General features: G+C 44.3%; 1 protein-coding gene across 1 annotated transcript in view; it reads left to right on the forward strand.

The window, feature by feature from the left end:
- The window catches only part of dysf (dysferlin, limb girdle muscular dystrophy 2B (autosomal recessive)), a 73,495-nt gene extending 61,788 nt beyond the window's left edge, over positions 1–11,707 (forward strand). The window contains exons 51-56 of the mRNA XM_073474519.1: positions 1–24; positions 3,774–3,873; positions 5,917–6,089; positions 6,175–6,284; positions 6,359–6,506; positions 7,315–11,707. The exon at positions 1–24 is cut by the window's left edge and continues 118 nt beyond it. Of these exons, the coding sequence (XP_073330620.1) occupies positions 1–24; positions 3,774–3,873; positions 5,917–6,089; positions 6,175–6,284; positions 6,359–6,506; positions 7,315–7,371 (612 nt within the window). The 3' untranslated portion in view covers positions 7,372–11,707. The remainder of the gene's footprint in view (positions 25–3,773; positions 3,874–5,916; positions 6,090–6,174; positions 6,285–6,358; positions 6,507–7,314) is intronic.
- The last annotated feature ends 4,302 nt before the right edge of the window (positions 11,708–16,009 follow it).

Raw genomic sequence — 16,009 nt, forward strand, 5'->3', positions numbered from 1 at the left:
CAGCTGTGTGTGGTCGACAGGAAGGTGAGGAGGGAGGAGGGAGGAGGGGGGAGGGGGGAGGGAGGAGGGAGGAGGGGAGGAGAGAAGGAGGGAGGAGGGAGGAGGGAAGGGGAGAATGAGGGAGGAGGGAAGGGGGAGGAGGGGGGAGGGAGGAGGGGAGGAGGGAAGGACAGAAGGAAGGAGGAGGCAAGGAGAGAAGGAGGGAGGAGGGAAGGAGGGAGGAGGGAGGAGAGAAGGAGGGAAGGAGAGAAGGAGGGAAGGTGGAAGGAGAGAAGGAGGGAAGGAGAGAAGGAGGGAAGGAGGAAGGAGAGAAGGAGGGAGGAGGAAGGAGGGAAGGAGGGAGGAGGGAAGGAGGGAGGAGAGAAGAAGAGAAGGAGGAAGGAGGGAGGAGGGAAGGATGGAAGAGGAAGGATGAAGGGAAGGAGGAAGGACAGAACGGGGGAAGGAGGGAGGAGGGAGGAGGGAAGAAGGGAGGAGGAAGGAGAGAACGGGGGAAGGATGGAAGAGGAAGGATGAAGGGAAGGAGGGAGGAGGGATGTCATGTGTCATGCATACGTACTAAATAACTCTGCAGCAGCATATATGTACGTGTATATTATGTGTCTGTGAGTACTGAAAAAATACTCAATTACAAGTAATACTGGAATTAAATAATACTTAAGTAAAAGTACAAAGTATTCTTCTCAAACAAGACTTTAGATTTTAATTCAAATTGTACTCAGAACTCAATTGGGATTTTAAAAGTAACTAAGTAGATTACATGGTGTAATGCAGATAAAAGAATAACTTTCTGCACTTCAGCGGCTCTGCTCTCAGGTTTGTTGCAGGGAAACGTACACTTTCCTGTGGGTGACATGTTCCTTCACTCCCATGAAAACAAAACAAAGACATATTTTGTTAAATAACCTAAGATACACATCTGGGACTGGTATTATTTTGTACTCGCGTCAATCGATTAATCCAAAATAAATGACAGCAGGACGTCTACAGATGATCCTCTCCTCTCCTAAATAATCTGCAGCCGCCCGCAATTAACAAAAATAATGAAGTGACACTTCAACAGGAAAGAGGAGTGAATCAGAAGTCGTGGAGTCTGTGAGACTCGACAGAAACATGCAGCGAGGAGCTAAAACAACATCGAGCTGAAAACTGGAATAACACCGCGGCTGTCATTTGCTTTCCTTGGCGCGGAGGCGAGCCTCTTTAGGCGTCCGCAGACGACGTGTTTTACGACGGCGTTCGCCCGCTCGTAGCAGCGTCCTCAATCAGCGAGCGGCTGAAAACACGAGAGGGAGTTTTAAATAAAATTTAAAAAAAACTCTGCTGGGTGGAGGAGAGCTTTTTAACTCCAGAACAGAGCCGGAGCCAGAAAAACCTCGGCGGGTCGGTGATATAACGACTACGATGAGTCACGGCGGCTGATCAACAACACTATCAACGCGAGCACACGTCGTCTTCTTCAGCTCGGTTTTTCCGCCCTTAAAACAAGGAAAGTGAGAGAAAAACAATACATCTCTTTGCTTGTTTTCTTCCAATTAGTTGCTTTTCTTATTAGACGTGTAATTTAGCTCTTCTGGCAGCAACGTTACACTTACAGAGCTTATTTGATTTGAGAGGGAAAAAGAGAGAAGAAGACAGATGGACGGAGGAAATGAGGGAGAAGACTGAACACGACTCTGCACTTAACACGCTGGCAACAAAAAGGAAGTTGATTGATGTTGTTAGATATTACAGAGAGCAGCTACGCACAACCACACACACACGAACACACACTCATACGGAGCGTCCAGCCCTCTTTGTGACAGCTGCGGAGTGATAACTTAATGTACTTGGACAGAGTCGGTGGATAAAGTGAGACACACACACACACGTCGACGCCGACGTGCGTACACACTCAGGGTGTAGTGTGTTTATCTCAGTGTTTGTGTGTGTTGTTATGAAGTGTGAGAGCATGATGTGGATTTAGACTCTGATTTAGAGAGTCGCTGTGAAGTCATAACACGGGCAGGCGGGCGGGCGGCGGGAGACGGCGTCCATCTGTCATCGAAAGCGCTCGGAGACGCAGACGTTCGTTCAGACGCTTTGTAGAAAAAATGACGATAAAAAGTCTCATGAGACCTTTTTTCAACAAGTTTATTTAACATTTCACTTAACAGGTCTCTAATTACCAAACAAGATACTACTTTTCTGACACCTCCTGCTTAAAACCCAAAAAGTCGTTGCTTCTCTTTTGAGCTATGTTGACGGTTTTGCAAATAACGGGGTCACAACCTCGACTTCTTGCTTCAAATTTGCTTGAAATCGTGGGAATTCAACACTCTCAGCCGTAAATCAGCAGGTGTGGGACTCGCTGATCGTCCTGAGAAACGGTTTCTTTTAAAGAGATACTGTGAATAAAGAGGAAAATGAACTTTTTAAAGTTTTTCCTCCCTCTCCTCACTTTGCTATAAATCGATCGTCACCGTCCTGTTATTAACAAAGTTCATAAAACCCAGAAAAAGTGACTCGTGTGAAGTTGGAAAGTGCAGCTTTTCTAGTTTGCGGGAAAAAAAAGTAATTTTTTAGGAAGGTCACGGTGACGTATTGACATTTGCTGCAAATCGCAGGGGACCTATTTTGTGTCAGGTGTGAAAAGCCATATATTTTTTTATCAACACAACAACAGCCAGAGAGAGTGTCACACACACACACACACACACACACACACACACACACACACACACACACACACACAGATAAAACAAGGGCGAGTGAGGGAATGGAAAGAGCAGGAGAGGAAAGTGAGAGAGCAGCAGCTGCAGTGAAGACCATTAGCACAGAGGTGAGACAGGATCAGATACTGTCTGCCAGTTTAGTGCGAGTCTACCAGAGGTGATAGTGGGTCTGACACACACACACACACACACACACACACACTGTTGCACCTGTTTGGATGTGTGTGTGCACGTACAAAGTGTGTATGTACACACACACACATACAGCTGCAGTGTGGAAGTGGTGATGTAGTGAGAGATGTGTCGATGGAGTGCTGCTCCACGCTGACAGGACGAGTCTGTCGTCTCATCATACAACAAACACAACGTGTCACCAACTTCTTCTTCTTCTTCTTCTTCTTCTTCTTCTTCTTCTTCTTCTTCTTCTTCTTCTTCTTCATCTTCTTCTCCTTCTTCTTCTGTTTCTTCTTCTGTTTCTTCTTTATCTTCTTCTTCTGTTTCTTCTTCTTCTTCATCTCTTTCTTCATTCTGTTTCTTCTTCTTCTTCTTCTTTATCTTCTTTTTCTGTTTCTTCTTCTTCTTCTTCTTCTTCTTTATCTTCTTTTTCTGTTTCTTCTTCTTCTGTTTCTTCTTCTTCATCATCTCCTTCTTCTTCTTCTTCTTTATCTTCTTCTTCTGTTTCTTCTTCTTCTTCATCTCCTTCTCCTTCTTCTTCTTCTTCTTTATCTTCTTCTTCTGTTTCTTCTTCTTCTTCTTCTTCTTCCAATAACTTGTACAAGGACATAGGGTGTATGCGGTACAGTTTGTAAAGGTGAATTTGTCATGTGTGATTTGAAATGAAAATATATCCAGATTTTATCCTCACCACAACACCGACTGTGAGGCTAATCAGAGCTTCTTCTTGTGTCTCCATGCTTGTCTGAAGGTGGGGGAAGTGCTCCTTAATATCTGCACACACAAACTTTATATAGTGAATATACGTCGATCATAGACAGACAAAACTTTCTGTTAGAAAACATCAAACCTTTTTGTGTTTCCCTCTGCTCTCTCTGTGTGCAGGAACATTTCTGGAGTATAGACAAAGCTGAGACTAAACTGGCTCCTCGACTCACCATCCAGGTCTGGGACAACGACAAGTTCTCCTTCGACGACTACCTCGGTAAAACACGCAGCCCTCCTGTGACCTTTATACGGGTTTCCAGGTGTTTGTTCGTGTTTAAACCCTTCAGCTCTCTGTGTACTTACTTTCTGTCTTCTCTGCCTCCCGTACGTCCGGTGAGTCTTGAGAATAAGGACGCAGAAGAGCCGTAGAAGTGACAGATATTTGACCTACATTTCCCTGAATCCTGCCCATTAAACTAAGTCAGAAACATACATACAAGCCCTGTGGTTGTAGAAATACAGTTAATTCGTCACAGAAACGACACTCAGACGGTTTTTCCCTGATTTTTGGCCAAAGATTTGGGTGGTAAATCCGTCCAGGGAACCACATGTGCGACGTGCGTACGGACAAACGACTGCGATAACATTTATCTTTGGAATTAACGCTCTTCATTTCCACTGTGTTGGCACATTTCAGACGGAGGAAGGGCTGATTTTATTTTTTCTTCTCCAGAACTCAAGCTGTCAAAATTCTGCCTTTCCCTCACCCCTGACGCTGCCCCGGGCCCTCGAAATAACTCACCGCCGACCGGCCGGCCGGCCGGCCGGCCGGCCGGGCCTCCCCTCTCCTCTTTCACTCCCCCTGCCTCATTTCATCTTCTCTTCCCTCTGCCAAAGAAAAAAGGGAGGATGACGGTCCGAAGAGGAAGATGAGGAATCCAGACTCCGCTGCAGCGTTTTCTCTCGCTCGGGTTTAGTCGTCAGCGGGTGTGTGGCCACCTCAAAGCATTTCTTCCATTCCTGCCTGTCCTCAGCTCGTCAGCTCGGACCGCTCGCTGTTAATCTTCCCGCACGGTGTGAGGGTCAGACACGAGCCATTTTCCCTCCATCACGCTGTCAGACTGCAGCGAAACTCTGGAAAAACACTTCCAGCGGACGTCTCTCTGCAGCCTTTCATCCGCACACAATCCCTCCATAGTAAATGTCAACAGTGATCAAACGTGAACTAACTACCCGTCACCGCAGGATCGTCTGTAATTCTTTCATAACGCACTCAGTAATTAGTCGTTAAGAAGAACTGGCTGCAGGGAGCGCTGACACTGCTGATTCAGACGGATCAGAGGTTCCCAAAAGCACCTTATAGGGTTCGAACGCTGCGTGGAAACGTTTCTGAATTTGATTTATATAGAAAAGTGTATAGAAAAATATTTGTTTCCAGTGTTTATAAAGGCGTTTGAAGCAGCTCAGGACATCCACGACCAAATTAGCTCAAAAGAAAATGCTGCAATATCTTTGAAGTGCATTTATATGAAGCACCGCTGAACCTGTTCGCTGGTTGGCTTGTTTGCCAAATATTGCAATTTCAATTTGAGTGTATAGTCGTACCCTACATCGTTAGAAAGCTTATATTCTTTGGATCAGGTTCATGTAAACCATTTCAAAGTAAAGCCACATCAGGCAGGTACAAAACCAAACCAGCTGACAAACAAGCACGTAGTTGTGCATCAAACTCCAACAAAAACCGTCTTCTCCTGTTTTCAGATGTCCTGCAGATTCATGTCAGTAACACGTTTGGTCAATGGTGACAAAATGACAATAAAACTGCGATCGCGGAGGCTTTTTCATGCTTTTATCCATCAAAAAACTCCAATATATGAAAGAAAAACGCTGTTTAACTGCAACACCTCATGAATGGGTAGGAGTCTCTATGCCCGTCCCGTGGTCTGCAACAGCCAACGAGTAAACAGGAAGACAGGGGACTCACTCTCTCTTCTTTCTTCTCTCCTCTGAGCCACTTACATGCCAGCCTCGGGATGATGGATGCATCACGTAGCCAATGAGATTACAAATCTGTGAATATATTATTTTAATGGGTTTTAAAGCCCTGAGCCTGGAAATGACGCAAGTTCATGACATTTTGTGCTCTTTGTATTGGCTGTTTTTCCACCTGTACCCATCGTAAGAGGTATTAATAACAAAAAATAAACAATATTAAGCTTGTCAGAACATTTACGAGTTACGGTTACCAGTAATCAGGAAAAGGAGAAGGACTATCTTTACGGTCCAGCCCTGTGTGAATGTGCTATAACTGCGTCTTCAGGTCACCTGGTGATGGACCTGAACCACATGCTGCGTCCGGCGAAGTCTCCAGAGAAATGCACCCTGCAGCTCCTGGACCAGCCGATGGACAGACTGGTGTCTCTGTTCGAACAGAAGACCGTCAAAGGATGGTGGCCCTGCACCTGCGAGAAGAACGGAGAGAAGATCATCGCTGTGAGCGAAAACAAACACACCCAGATAAATAAAACCATCAGTAATCACACACAGGGACCATAAAGTGCTGTTGTCTGTGTTTCAGGGAAAGGTGGAGATGTCTCTGGAGATCGTGACGGAGCAGGAGCAAGAGGAGAGACCGGCGGGCCAAGGAAGAGACGAACCCAACATGAACCCTCACCTGGAGGAGCCTCAGTGAGTCTCACGCACACGTAGAAAACACTCTCCAACATTCAAATATGGTTCCTCATCGTCTTCTGCCCCTTCAGGCGTCCAGAGACCTCCTTCCTGTGGTTCTCCTCCCCCTACAAGACCCTCAAGTTCATCCTGTGGAGGCGCTTCAAGTGGTTCATCATCCTCTTCATCATCCTCTTCTTCATCCTCCTCTTCCTCGGCGTCTTCCTCTACTCCTTCCCGGTAAGTTTGAGTCCGTTTGCGCGAACGATAGAACGAGACGGTAAAATAAGCTTCGTTTTTACAATTATCTAGTTTGTTACAACTTCTTGCTCTCATAGTTTATGTTTTTAAAAGATTTGCTGTCAACACAAAAACTACAAGCAGGAAGAAAAACAGACTTCAGTTAAGGCAAAGTTCTTAAACAAGACCTGCCATGTCTTGTCGTCAAAGTCTTGGTCAAAGCTGCTGTAAATCGCCTCCATACTGTTCCACATGTTGTCAAACTGACCTCAGTCTGTCTTGGAGGCTGTGTTCAGTCCCAGTTCGGTGTCCAGGTCCTGGTCCAGACAAACTCTCGGGCCACTGGCTTCACGGCTAACCGAGCCATGAGCTAGTTAGCTAACGGTAGCTAGCTACAGCCAGGGATAGCTGGAGCATAGAGCAGCCGTTGTCGGTTACTCTGATGATCTTGATATATTTGACAAATTACCCCTTTAATTAACATGATAATTTGCTAACTAGTTAATTTTCACATTCTTTACTAGTTTATATGCTTTTAACATAATTTAATACAATAATAAGCGTTTATTTACTGTTGATTAATAGAAAAACAAACATTAATACACTCCTCGGTCACTCTGGTGATATGCTGCCTCCTGTTGGTGTGGAGCAATTCTCCTTTAATGCTTCATTGGTGAAAGGGAAAGCTCTTTAAAGATCTCGTACTGGAGAGGAAAGATGTGGGTGTGACAAAGAAAGACAAAACAGAAATGAAGATCTTTACCGTTGAGTGAATTAAAGAGAAAATAACCTCCTCTTCATCCTCCAGAACTACGCTGCTATGAAGATGGTGGGACCTTTCGGGCCGCCCAAGGCAGCAGAGTGATGTCGGACGAGATGAATAAAGAAGAAAGAGCAGAAAGAGAGACGCCGACAGGATGAAGAACAAGTTTTTACAGATTTTTATGTTATTTCTTTTTTTTTTTTTGTCTTTAAAAGTTGCTGAAGTTGTGTCAGAGTGAGTGAAAGCTGCAGGGGTGAAGTCATGAACTCATCTGACTGTGTGTTCAAGATAAGTTTACACTCTTTTGTACAGACAGACCCGATTAGCAATAGTGCCTGAGGTTCATGAACGCCTCTTATCGTGTGTGTGCTTGTGTGTGTTTGTGTGTCCATTCATCAGAGACGCTGCGTTTCTGCACCGGATGCGTTTCCAAAACTCCCGATCAGATCTCAGCAGGCATCTTCCCTCCCGCGTCCTCGTAATCCCTCCGTCTCGTCTGCCCTCATGCAGAGAAGAAGGAGAATAAAAAGCCCGTCGGCGAACGCCGACACGTTTTTTAAAAAAGCGGGAAAGGGAATCAAAGATTTGGACCTCCTGCTGCGTCTGTTTCTACGATGAGGCGAGGTCGGGTCAGGCGGCGGTGACGGAGCCGCTTCAAACTGTCAAAGTTTAAAAAGTTAAAGAGAGTCAGACGGGGTTTATTCCCTTTGAGTCGTCTCTGCGTGCTGCCTTCAAGTGCAATCTGAAATCTGGGTCTTCGGTGTTCCTATGTATTGCCTTATAACGTCACATATGCTGCTTGTCAGCAGTTATCAGTTTAAAAAATAGTGTTTGGAAACTCAAAGCTGTGATATATCTGCCTTCATCTCCTCCTCTTCCTCCTTCGTCTCAATAACCCCATTATTTCCTCCCATTTATGTCCTCTCCTTCTCCTGCATCTCCTCCTTCTTACACTTCCTTTTCCTCCTGTTCTCCCTCCTCCTCATTTTCTCATGAACTTCCTCCTCCTTCTTTTGTTCTACTTCATCTCATTCTTCCTCCTCACCTTCCCCCTTCTCCTCCTCCTCCTCCTCCTCCTCCTCCATGTGTCCTTCTCCCTTATCTCCTTTTGTTCTTTCTCTTATCGTCTCCTTTGTCTCATTACTTTCTTTGTCCTCCTCCTTTTCTTTCCTCCTTTTTTTTCCCTTTTCTTAAAACATTTCCTTCTCGTCTCACTTCTTCCTTTTTCTTCCTGCTTTATCAAATTCTTCCTTCTCCGTCTTCGCCTCCTTGTCTTTCATGTTTCTTCCTCTTCCTCTTATTTCCTCCTCCTCCTCCTCCTCCTCCTGCAGTCTTTCAGCACTCTCAGGGTTCAGCGGGTTAAGTCGGGGATTTGCTCTTGTTGATCCGGGGTTTGAGCTTTATTAGTACAAAGGATGTTTTAGATAGATTGATGTGTGCAGATAAGGGACACACACACACACACACACACACACACACACACAACTGAGGTCGTGGGCTGGAGGATGGAGGTTAGTCTGTCTTTTAATGAGCACAACCTTCATTCTCTTTCTCTCGGTGTGTGTGTGTGTTTGAGCATACACACTTTTATATTATTGTAGGTGTGTGTTTGCAGACATTCAGGAGTGTGTGTTAGGGCTTCATCACACACACACAAGTCCGAACAGGAAAGGTTAGAGGAGAGGAACTAATCCACCCAGATTCTTCAGGATTTCCTGAAGTACAGTACATGTTTGTAGTTCGTGTGTGTGTGTGTGTGTGTGTGTGTGTGTGTGTGTGTGTGATCCTTAAATATCCCCCGCTGACTTAGACATAAAAACACTAAAGCCGTGGACAACACTGAGTCATAATGAAAAAGACCAGAAGAAGAGAGCTTGACCTCCGCTCTCTTCTTCTCCTGTTTAATTTCTGCACCTTCGTCTTCTCGGCGCCTCCTTCTAATGTCTCGAGATGTTTCCGTCGGCCTCGATCGTGTGTTCAGAGAGTTTGCTTTGGTCCGCACCGGAGTGGAAAAGTTGACTTCGTCCCGCGTGGTCGGTTTTAGGTTCACACCGGGCCGATTACGAGCCGACCCGGCCCCGTAAACAAAAGTCACATGGACTCAGGAGCGGCTCATTTATTGGACAGGTTTTGGCAACCTGTCGTCAGGGTCAGAGAGGGTTTAACTCCGGCACAGCGTATATCACAGCAGCGCAGCTTCCTCGGAGATATAAAATCGGTTAACGACGCATTTAAAACCATCCGAGTTTGAACGTTTTTCGCTCTGAACTGGATGTCAGCATCTGTCTCCTCGTGCTCATAAACTCTTTTATTTTAAAGGGTTTCCCGCAGAGTTTAAATTTCGTTAATGCTCCTCAGAACCCACTGTTGCATTTTGCTCGGACAGAGTCGTCCTCACCTGTCACCACGAGTCTGAGAAGGAAAAGAAACTACATCGATCGAGGTCGACTATTTGTCTTTCTTTGTTTGGTTTAAAGCGATTCTAGTTGGAATAAAGGTGCAGGCGAACCTTGTGACCACTGCTCACTGGATCTGCTCGTTCAGACTTTTTGGGTTTCAAGCAGGAGGTGTCAGAAAAGTTACCACCGGGATATCTGGCTTTGTGGCGGCCAACCAGCTTTTGATCCTTCGACATCGGCTCTTACTATCCTCGACGAGCAGAACTCACCAAGTGTTGGATAAGTCACCCACTAACAGGGAACATGAGCTGTGTTTGGACCCGTTTGTGAGACAGTCGGTGTGGCCGTGTCCAACTGCTCCCAAACCTCAAATATGGCTCTTTTTTTTTCGCTCTATCTTTTACGTGCCAGGAGTCGTTAGACAGTTAGACGTTGACCACATTTAGATGAGCTGTATGTGTGTTTTTATGCTTGTAAAAATGTCTTAAACTAAATCAGAAATGTGGCGGCTGAAGAGAACTTGAAACCACGACAGAACCATAACTGCGCCGTAACACAACCGGAGCTGACACAAGACGTCTTTTCATTTTAACATCAGCATTATAAGGTTTAGTGTTTGGGTGGTTAAAGGGGAATGGTTGGGTTGCATTTCCCGGTTTGGCGTCTAAACTAAACACATATTTAAACTGAAATGCTGAAGAACAAGTGGACATTTAAGCCGAGCTAGAACCGTGATCACGCCATTAAAACAACCGGACTTGACACAGTCGGATCTTGTGGACCGGGGCCCGCTAAATATACCAAAGCTGGTTGGTTGTGAGGTGCGGAAAATCAATGTTTAGTTTTAGACTGAAAGTATAAATGTGGACATCGAAACTATGCTAGGACCGTGACTGGGCCGTGGCGCGGTCCGATCCTGTGGACGCTGGCTGTTAAATACACCAAAGCTGGTTAGTTCAGCTGTTTTGGAGGAATGGTTGGGTCTGGTTTTCTTGTTTGGCGTCCTGCGGTTCCTCTAGCTGTTTACACAAAAAAGAAATGAAGGTTTTGTCACTTTAGATGATAAAAAATGAGAGTTTGACTTGAAATAAAAGCTAATCAACGCTGGGATTCCTACCAATGTCCTTGGTTATGCTTAGACTTTACTTCTGTAACGATGATAGTGAAGAGAAAATGAAACATTTAAAGAATAAAAGACGTGGCTGTGATCTTCAGGAATAAAAAAAACTTGTAAATATGTTTAAAAAAATGTGGTGAAACAACCAAAAAAAGAGAAAATCCCCAGCGCTCTGTGTCTGAATGAATCAGATACCTGGATGAGATCGGTGTATTTTGCCTGGAGAGACATTTAGTTTTCTTGAAATAGTTTTATATATTTGAAAGAGAGCTTGAAACATCCTGCTGATGACCTGTATGTCGACAATCCTGCTGTCAGTCGCCGTCGTGTCGCTTATATTTTCGTACAGCGAACTCGCCTTTAAAACAATTGGCTCGGCACTGTTTTTGTCCGATGTTACTGCTGTCAGTGAATGTAACGTGCCTTTAGCTTTTTAAGCTTCGCTGCCTTGACGAACGCTTAACACCCGCTGCTGCTGCTGCTGCTTAACGTTGACTCGTGCCTCAGCATATAAACCACACAGAGACCAGAAACACTCAAGATGTTGCGTATTTTAATAAACTACAGCTTCCAGTTGCCTTTATGAAGCTTTAAACACTGTCAAATCTCTCAAAGGAAAATACCCGAAGTCTCTGGAAAGATGCTGCACTACGCTTCAGCTTTAAACAAATCTGCTGTAACAAACTGTAAAACTGCACTGAACTATAACATGTTGGGAATCTCGGTGAATGCTTTGTTGTCTTGTGTGAGAGGTGGTCGATCCTGACTGACAAGTTTCTGTGATATTTTAATGTTTTCTGGGAGGCACAGACGGAATGTATCCTCGACGTGTCGTGTATTTGACGTCATATCTCCAAAGAGCAATACTGTGTGCACTGCATTATGTGTCAGTATTATCAATTAAACTGCATTTCTGATGAGAGCGTCGTGTGTTTCTTCACGTGCTTGTTATTAGTACGACTATGCTGAGTATAAAATGGGTTTTAAAGCGAGATATTTTGAAAAACTTTGTCCTAAAATGTCAATATTTTCCATTTTAGTCAACGACAGTGATGCAGTTTGGCTACACCAAGTCCTACAAATCAGTCAAATCTCAACGCACAGACACGATATACATATTTTTAGATTCAATATGAGTCAAACCATCCAAGTATAACAATATCTCAGATGTCCGTTGTGAATAAACATCCATAAATCCACTTAGAAAATGAAGGAGGAAAAAACGTGTGTCATAACTGCAGAACTTGCCTTAGAATTATCACGTTTTTAAGTTTTCTTCCACCTCAAAGTAATCCAGTGATAGTTATCTGTACATCAATGGCCACACTGCAAACAGGAAGTGCTAATAGCTAATTCGGCATACATTAAATGGTGCTGATGTGTTTAAGAGAAAGACTAGGATTAAGATACATGTGTCAGCGTGCAGAGTACATGTGTGTTTGGTTCACTGACCTCGCTTCGAACCCGCAACGTCTGCAGAAGTTGGACTCAGAACTCTCTGAGCGACTCCTCTCCTGAGCTCCCACAACTTTAAATTATTACTTTGCCTTCCCCTCGTTTCCTCCCTCCTACCCTCACCCGTCCGTCCCTCCCGATACCACATCACATCAAGATCTCTCCTCTTCTTCACTCTCACGTTCTCCCTCCCGCTCTCCTTCTCAGGGGTGTTGTTATGGTCAACGTGAACTGCAGGTGAACCTCTGACCACAGTGTGTGTGCTCAGTGTGGGTGGGCCGTGGCGGTGGTCCGTCCTCGCTCCTCCGTCTCGCTGCCTCATTTTCATTGACCTTCGCCTTCGTCTTCCTCCTCTTCCTCCCCCCACCTTCTCAAAACACACCTCTCCTCCTCCTCCTCCTCACCCTGCCCTGACCTCCTCTCTCTTCCTCCTCACTCCTTATCACTTCCTCCGTCACACACTTTCAGCTGTAGTCTTTGGCTGCGCTCATGCTGCAGCTGAAAGTGTCCCACGTCTGATTTTATTTATTTTATTTTATTAATAATCGTAGATCGTTAGTTTTACACTGAAACAGTCAAATCTACTGAAGAGTACTCGAGTATTTTCTTACGTGTTCTGACTTTAATCTGAGAATTTAGACCTTTTTTTTCTTCCAAAAAAGTGTTTCCGTAAATCTAACTGAGTTAAAGTTAAAGTTAAAAACAAATTAATTCAACTCAAGACCAAAACAAGTCCAAACTTAACCCTTTTTTAATTATTATGTCTTATTATTAGAATATTCTTGTTTTTATTAACATCTTCATCTTAATCATTTTGTTTCTCTTTTCACAGTCATATTGTGCTTTAATTAAATGTTACGCTGCAAAAATATTTTCTATTTTACTTGTTGTTGCTTGTCTTTTTATCCTTTAATCTGAGTATTTGTTGTAAAATGTAAAAATATATAAACATCAGTGGTGTTTTTACTGTTTGCTGACGACTGACACTTGTTCATAATACATGTCGTAAATGAGTCTAGCAGTTGTTTTTAATTTGATCTCATCATATTTCCGTTACGTCCGTCATCCCTGTAGATTCTAGATGTTTATATTTGTTATCTATACTTTTAAAAAAAATTATTTGGGTTATGGTAACGAAGTGAAGAGCTAGATATCAGCTCAGCGAGGACGAGCAGATTAAGTGTACGAAATGGGAAAAAATACCCACGACTGAAACTACCGGCAAAAACATTTTAAAGAAAATGGCACCCGCGCCTTAGCAAACATGACAGTCATCTGCCTGAATTATTATTTAACTGCTGACTTTGTGATTTGATTGTCTTAAGTGAGAAGACATCGGTAAAATCAAGACAGCAACGAGCACCACACTCCCTTTTTTCTTCTTCTTCACCCCGAACGCTCGGCCACATCCGCCTCTCCATCCTCCTCCTCCTCCCTCCTTTTCTTTCTTTGTTCTCCTCATCCTGTTGTCTCATCCCTCTGCTATGTTAATCGGCCTCGGAGATGAAATAAAAGCAACAAAAAAAAAAAGATATTTTGTTTACGGCCGGCGTGCATACCTGCATCCTCTGCTTTTGAACGCGGAGGGGTCAAAGTGCGCCGCGTTTCGCCAGATGTGATGGAAAATGACCGGAGGGGAGGCTGGCAAACTGGAGTCTAGTTGTTTCATTATCACCTCACACACACACACACACACACACACACACACACACACACACACACACACGTAGCGGCGAGGAGGCCTACAACATCAAACACTTGCAGCGAGTTAAACCACAGTAGCCCCATCTGTACCTGTGAGTCTATCCTTCACACTGCCAAAGTTCAGAGTGATATCAGCTTACAAACTCTCTCTCTCTCTCTCTCTCTCACACACACACACACACACACACACACACACACACACACACAGAGACATGTGATATCAGCTTGCAAACACTCAGCACACACACACACACACACGTGTACAGATGTGCATTAACAGCTTGCTCTGACACCTCTCGAGGCCGTCCAGAGAGCAGATCTCTGCCTTTTGGGTCTCGACTGGATGAAGACGTCTGTCAGTGAGCGCTGATGTTCATGGTTTGGCTTTTACATCCTTTTTTGGAAGAAATTTAGGAAAAGAAGGGAATAAATGACTCCATTGTAGTGAGATCCAGCTGCACAAGAGCAGTTGGGGTACGATGTTGACTGGACACGAGGGTTTTTAAAAAGATGAGTCAGTTGATCCTTGAATCAGGGAGATATAAAACACAAGATATAAAAAAGGTAGACGTCTTCCCTGTAGACTGTAGAGAAACATGAATGCAGTCTTGATCAATGAGATTATGATATTAATCCCACATTGGTTTCCTGGATGTACTGACAGGGGTTATTCCTGTTCCCCATCTCTATATATCACGCACTTAATGGGGGAACCTGAACTCCTATTTTTATAACTTTTCTGGAGCATTGTTCCGATAAAAAAACAAACTATTTCAACCTGAAACAGCTCAAATTTGATCTGAAAAGCAACAGGAGGCTCAACGTGGACACTTGGGACGCTGCAAACCTCGATACGCTCCCTTACCGATGAAGCAATTTCATTTTCACAGATCAATGCAGCTGCAGAAATGAGACGATCGACATCAGCGTCGGCCCTCAGCTCAGTTCAGAACGAGGCGGTCATGAGCCTGAAGCAGTTTTTGGTAACTCACCAGACATGTCAGAAGAAATATAACTGTTACAGAGCTGGATGTGGTGGCAGCGCTCAGCATCGGATCCCATATCTCCATGGAGGCGAAGTCCTGTTCATTTGTCGCGTGAAGCCAAAATGACTCGACCGTGTTGTGCACACTAGAGACTTCACGGCTAACTTCCTGTTTAGCACCTGGCTAGCTTGAAGTTGGATACTTTCCAAATGTTATTGGACCGAATGGCTCAAATTATGACTGATAATGATTATGAGAAACGAGTCGTTGAAAAAATGTATCCGCCGTTTTACAGCCCCGTCTTTCACGACGTTAGCTTAAAGTCTTTTTGGGCCGCAGTGCATCATGTGACGATGTAATTACACAGTTTGGCCACTATGAAAACTGGTGCTCGTCCTGGATTTTACCTAGTGGCTGTTTGCAGTATTGCAGCGAAAACATCTCCGTTTTCCCCAAAGAGCCCCATTTTAAAAAGAGACGTTCGGAAAACTGTCGACACCTCGAACTGCAAACGAGCTCAATCGTGATTTCTTTTCTGAACTTTTGATGCATTTGTAATCAGTCAAATCTGCGATGTCATCACAATGTAAGCGTGGGAAACTAAAGCTGGAAGCAAGAAACTTCTTCAGTCGACCGACTCTCGTTGGATTGAACGGGCGCCATCTTTTGGTCCGGAATCTGGATCTATTATAAATCTACGACTTAATTACAGCAATGGCAGTTTAGCGCTAACGTGAGCTAACGACCACCCGTAACTCAACATGAATCAGAGTCTTTGTGTCTTCTAGCTCGATTCTGGACTGACGAGTCTGGTAATGATTTGCTTTCACAGAACAAACTGACCCCATTTGACGTGCACGTTTCGTCCGGATCACAATACACTTGCATTGTGTGTCTTTGTTTGTTTGCCGTTCGTGCGCGTACCACCAACACACGCTTGTAAAGTCATTTTTACACGCCATGCTCCTCTCATTAGTCTTTGTGTTAACTAGCAGTGAGGAATGCAGTTTGAACAGCTCAGTGGAAAAAGCAGTATAATTTAACAAGATGCTAATCACCAAATTGTTGAGGTGTTTAGT

This window comes from Pagrus major, chromosome 10, assembly GCF_040436345.1.
Source record: "Pagrus major chromosome 10, Pma_NU_1.0".
In the NCBI taxonomy this organism is placed as follows: Eukaryota; Metazoa; Chordata; class Actinopteri; order Spariformes; family Sparidae; genus Pagrus; species Pagrus major.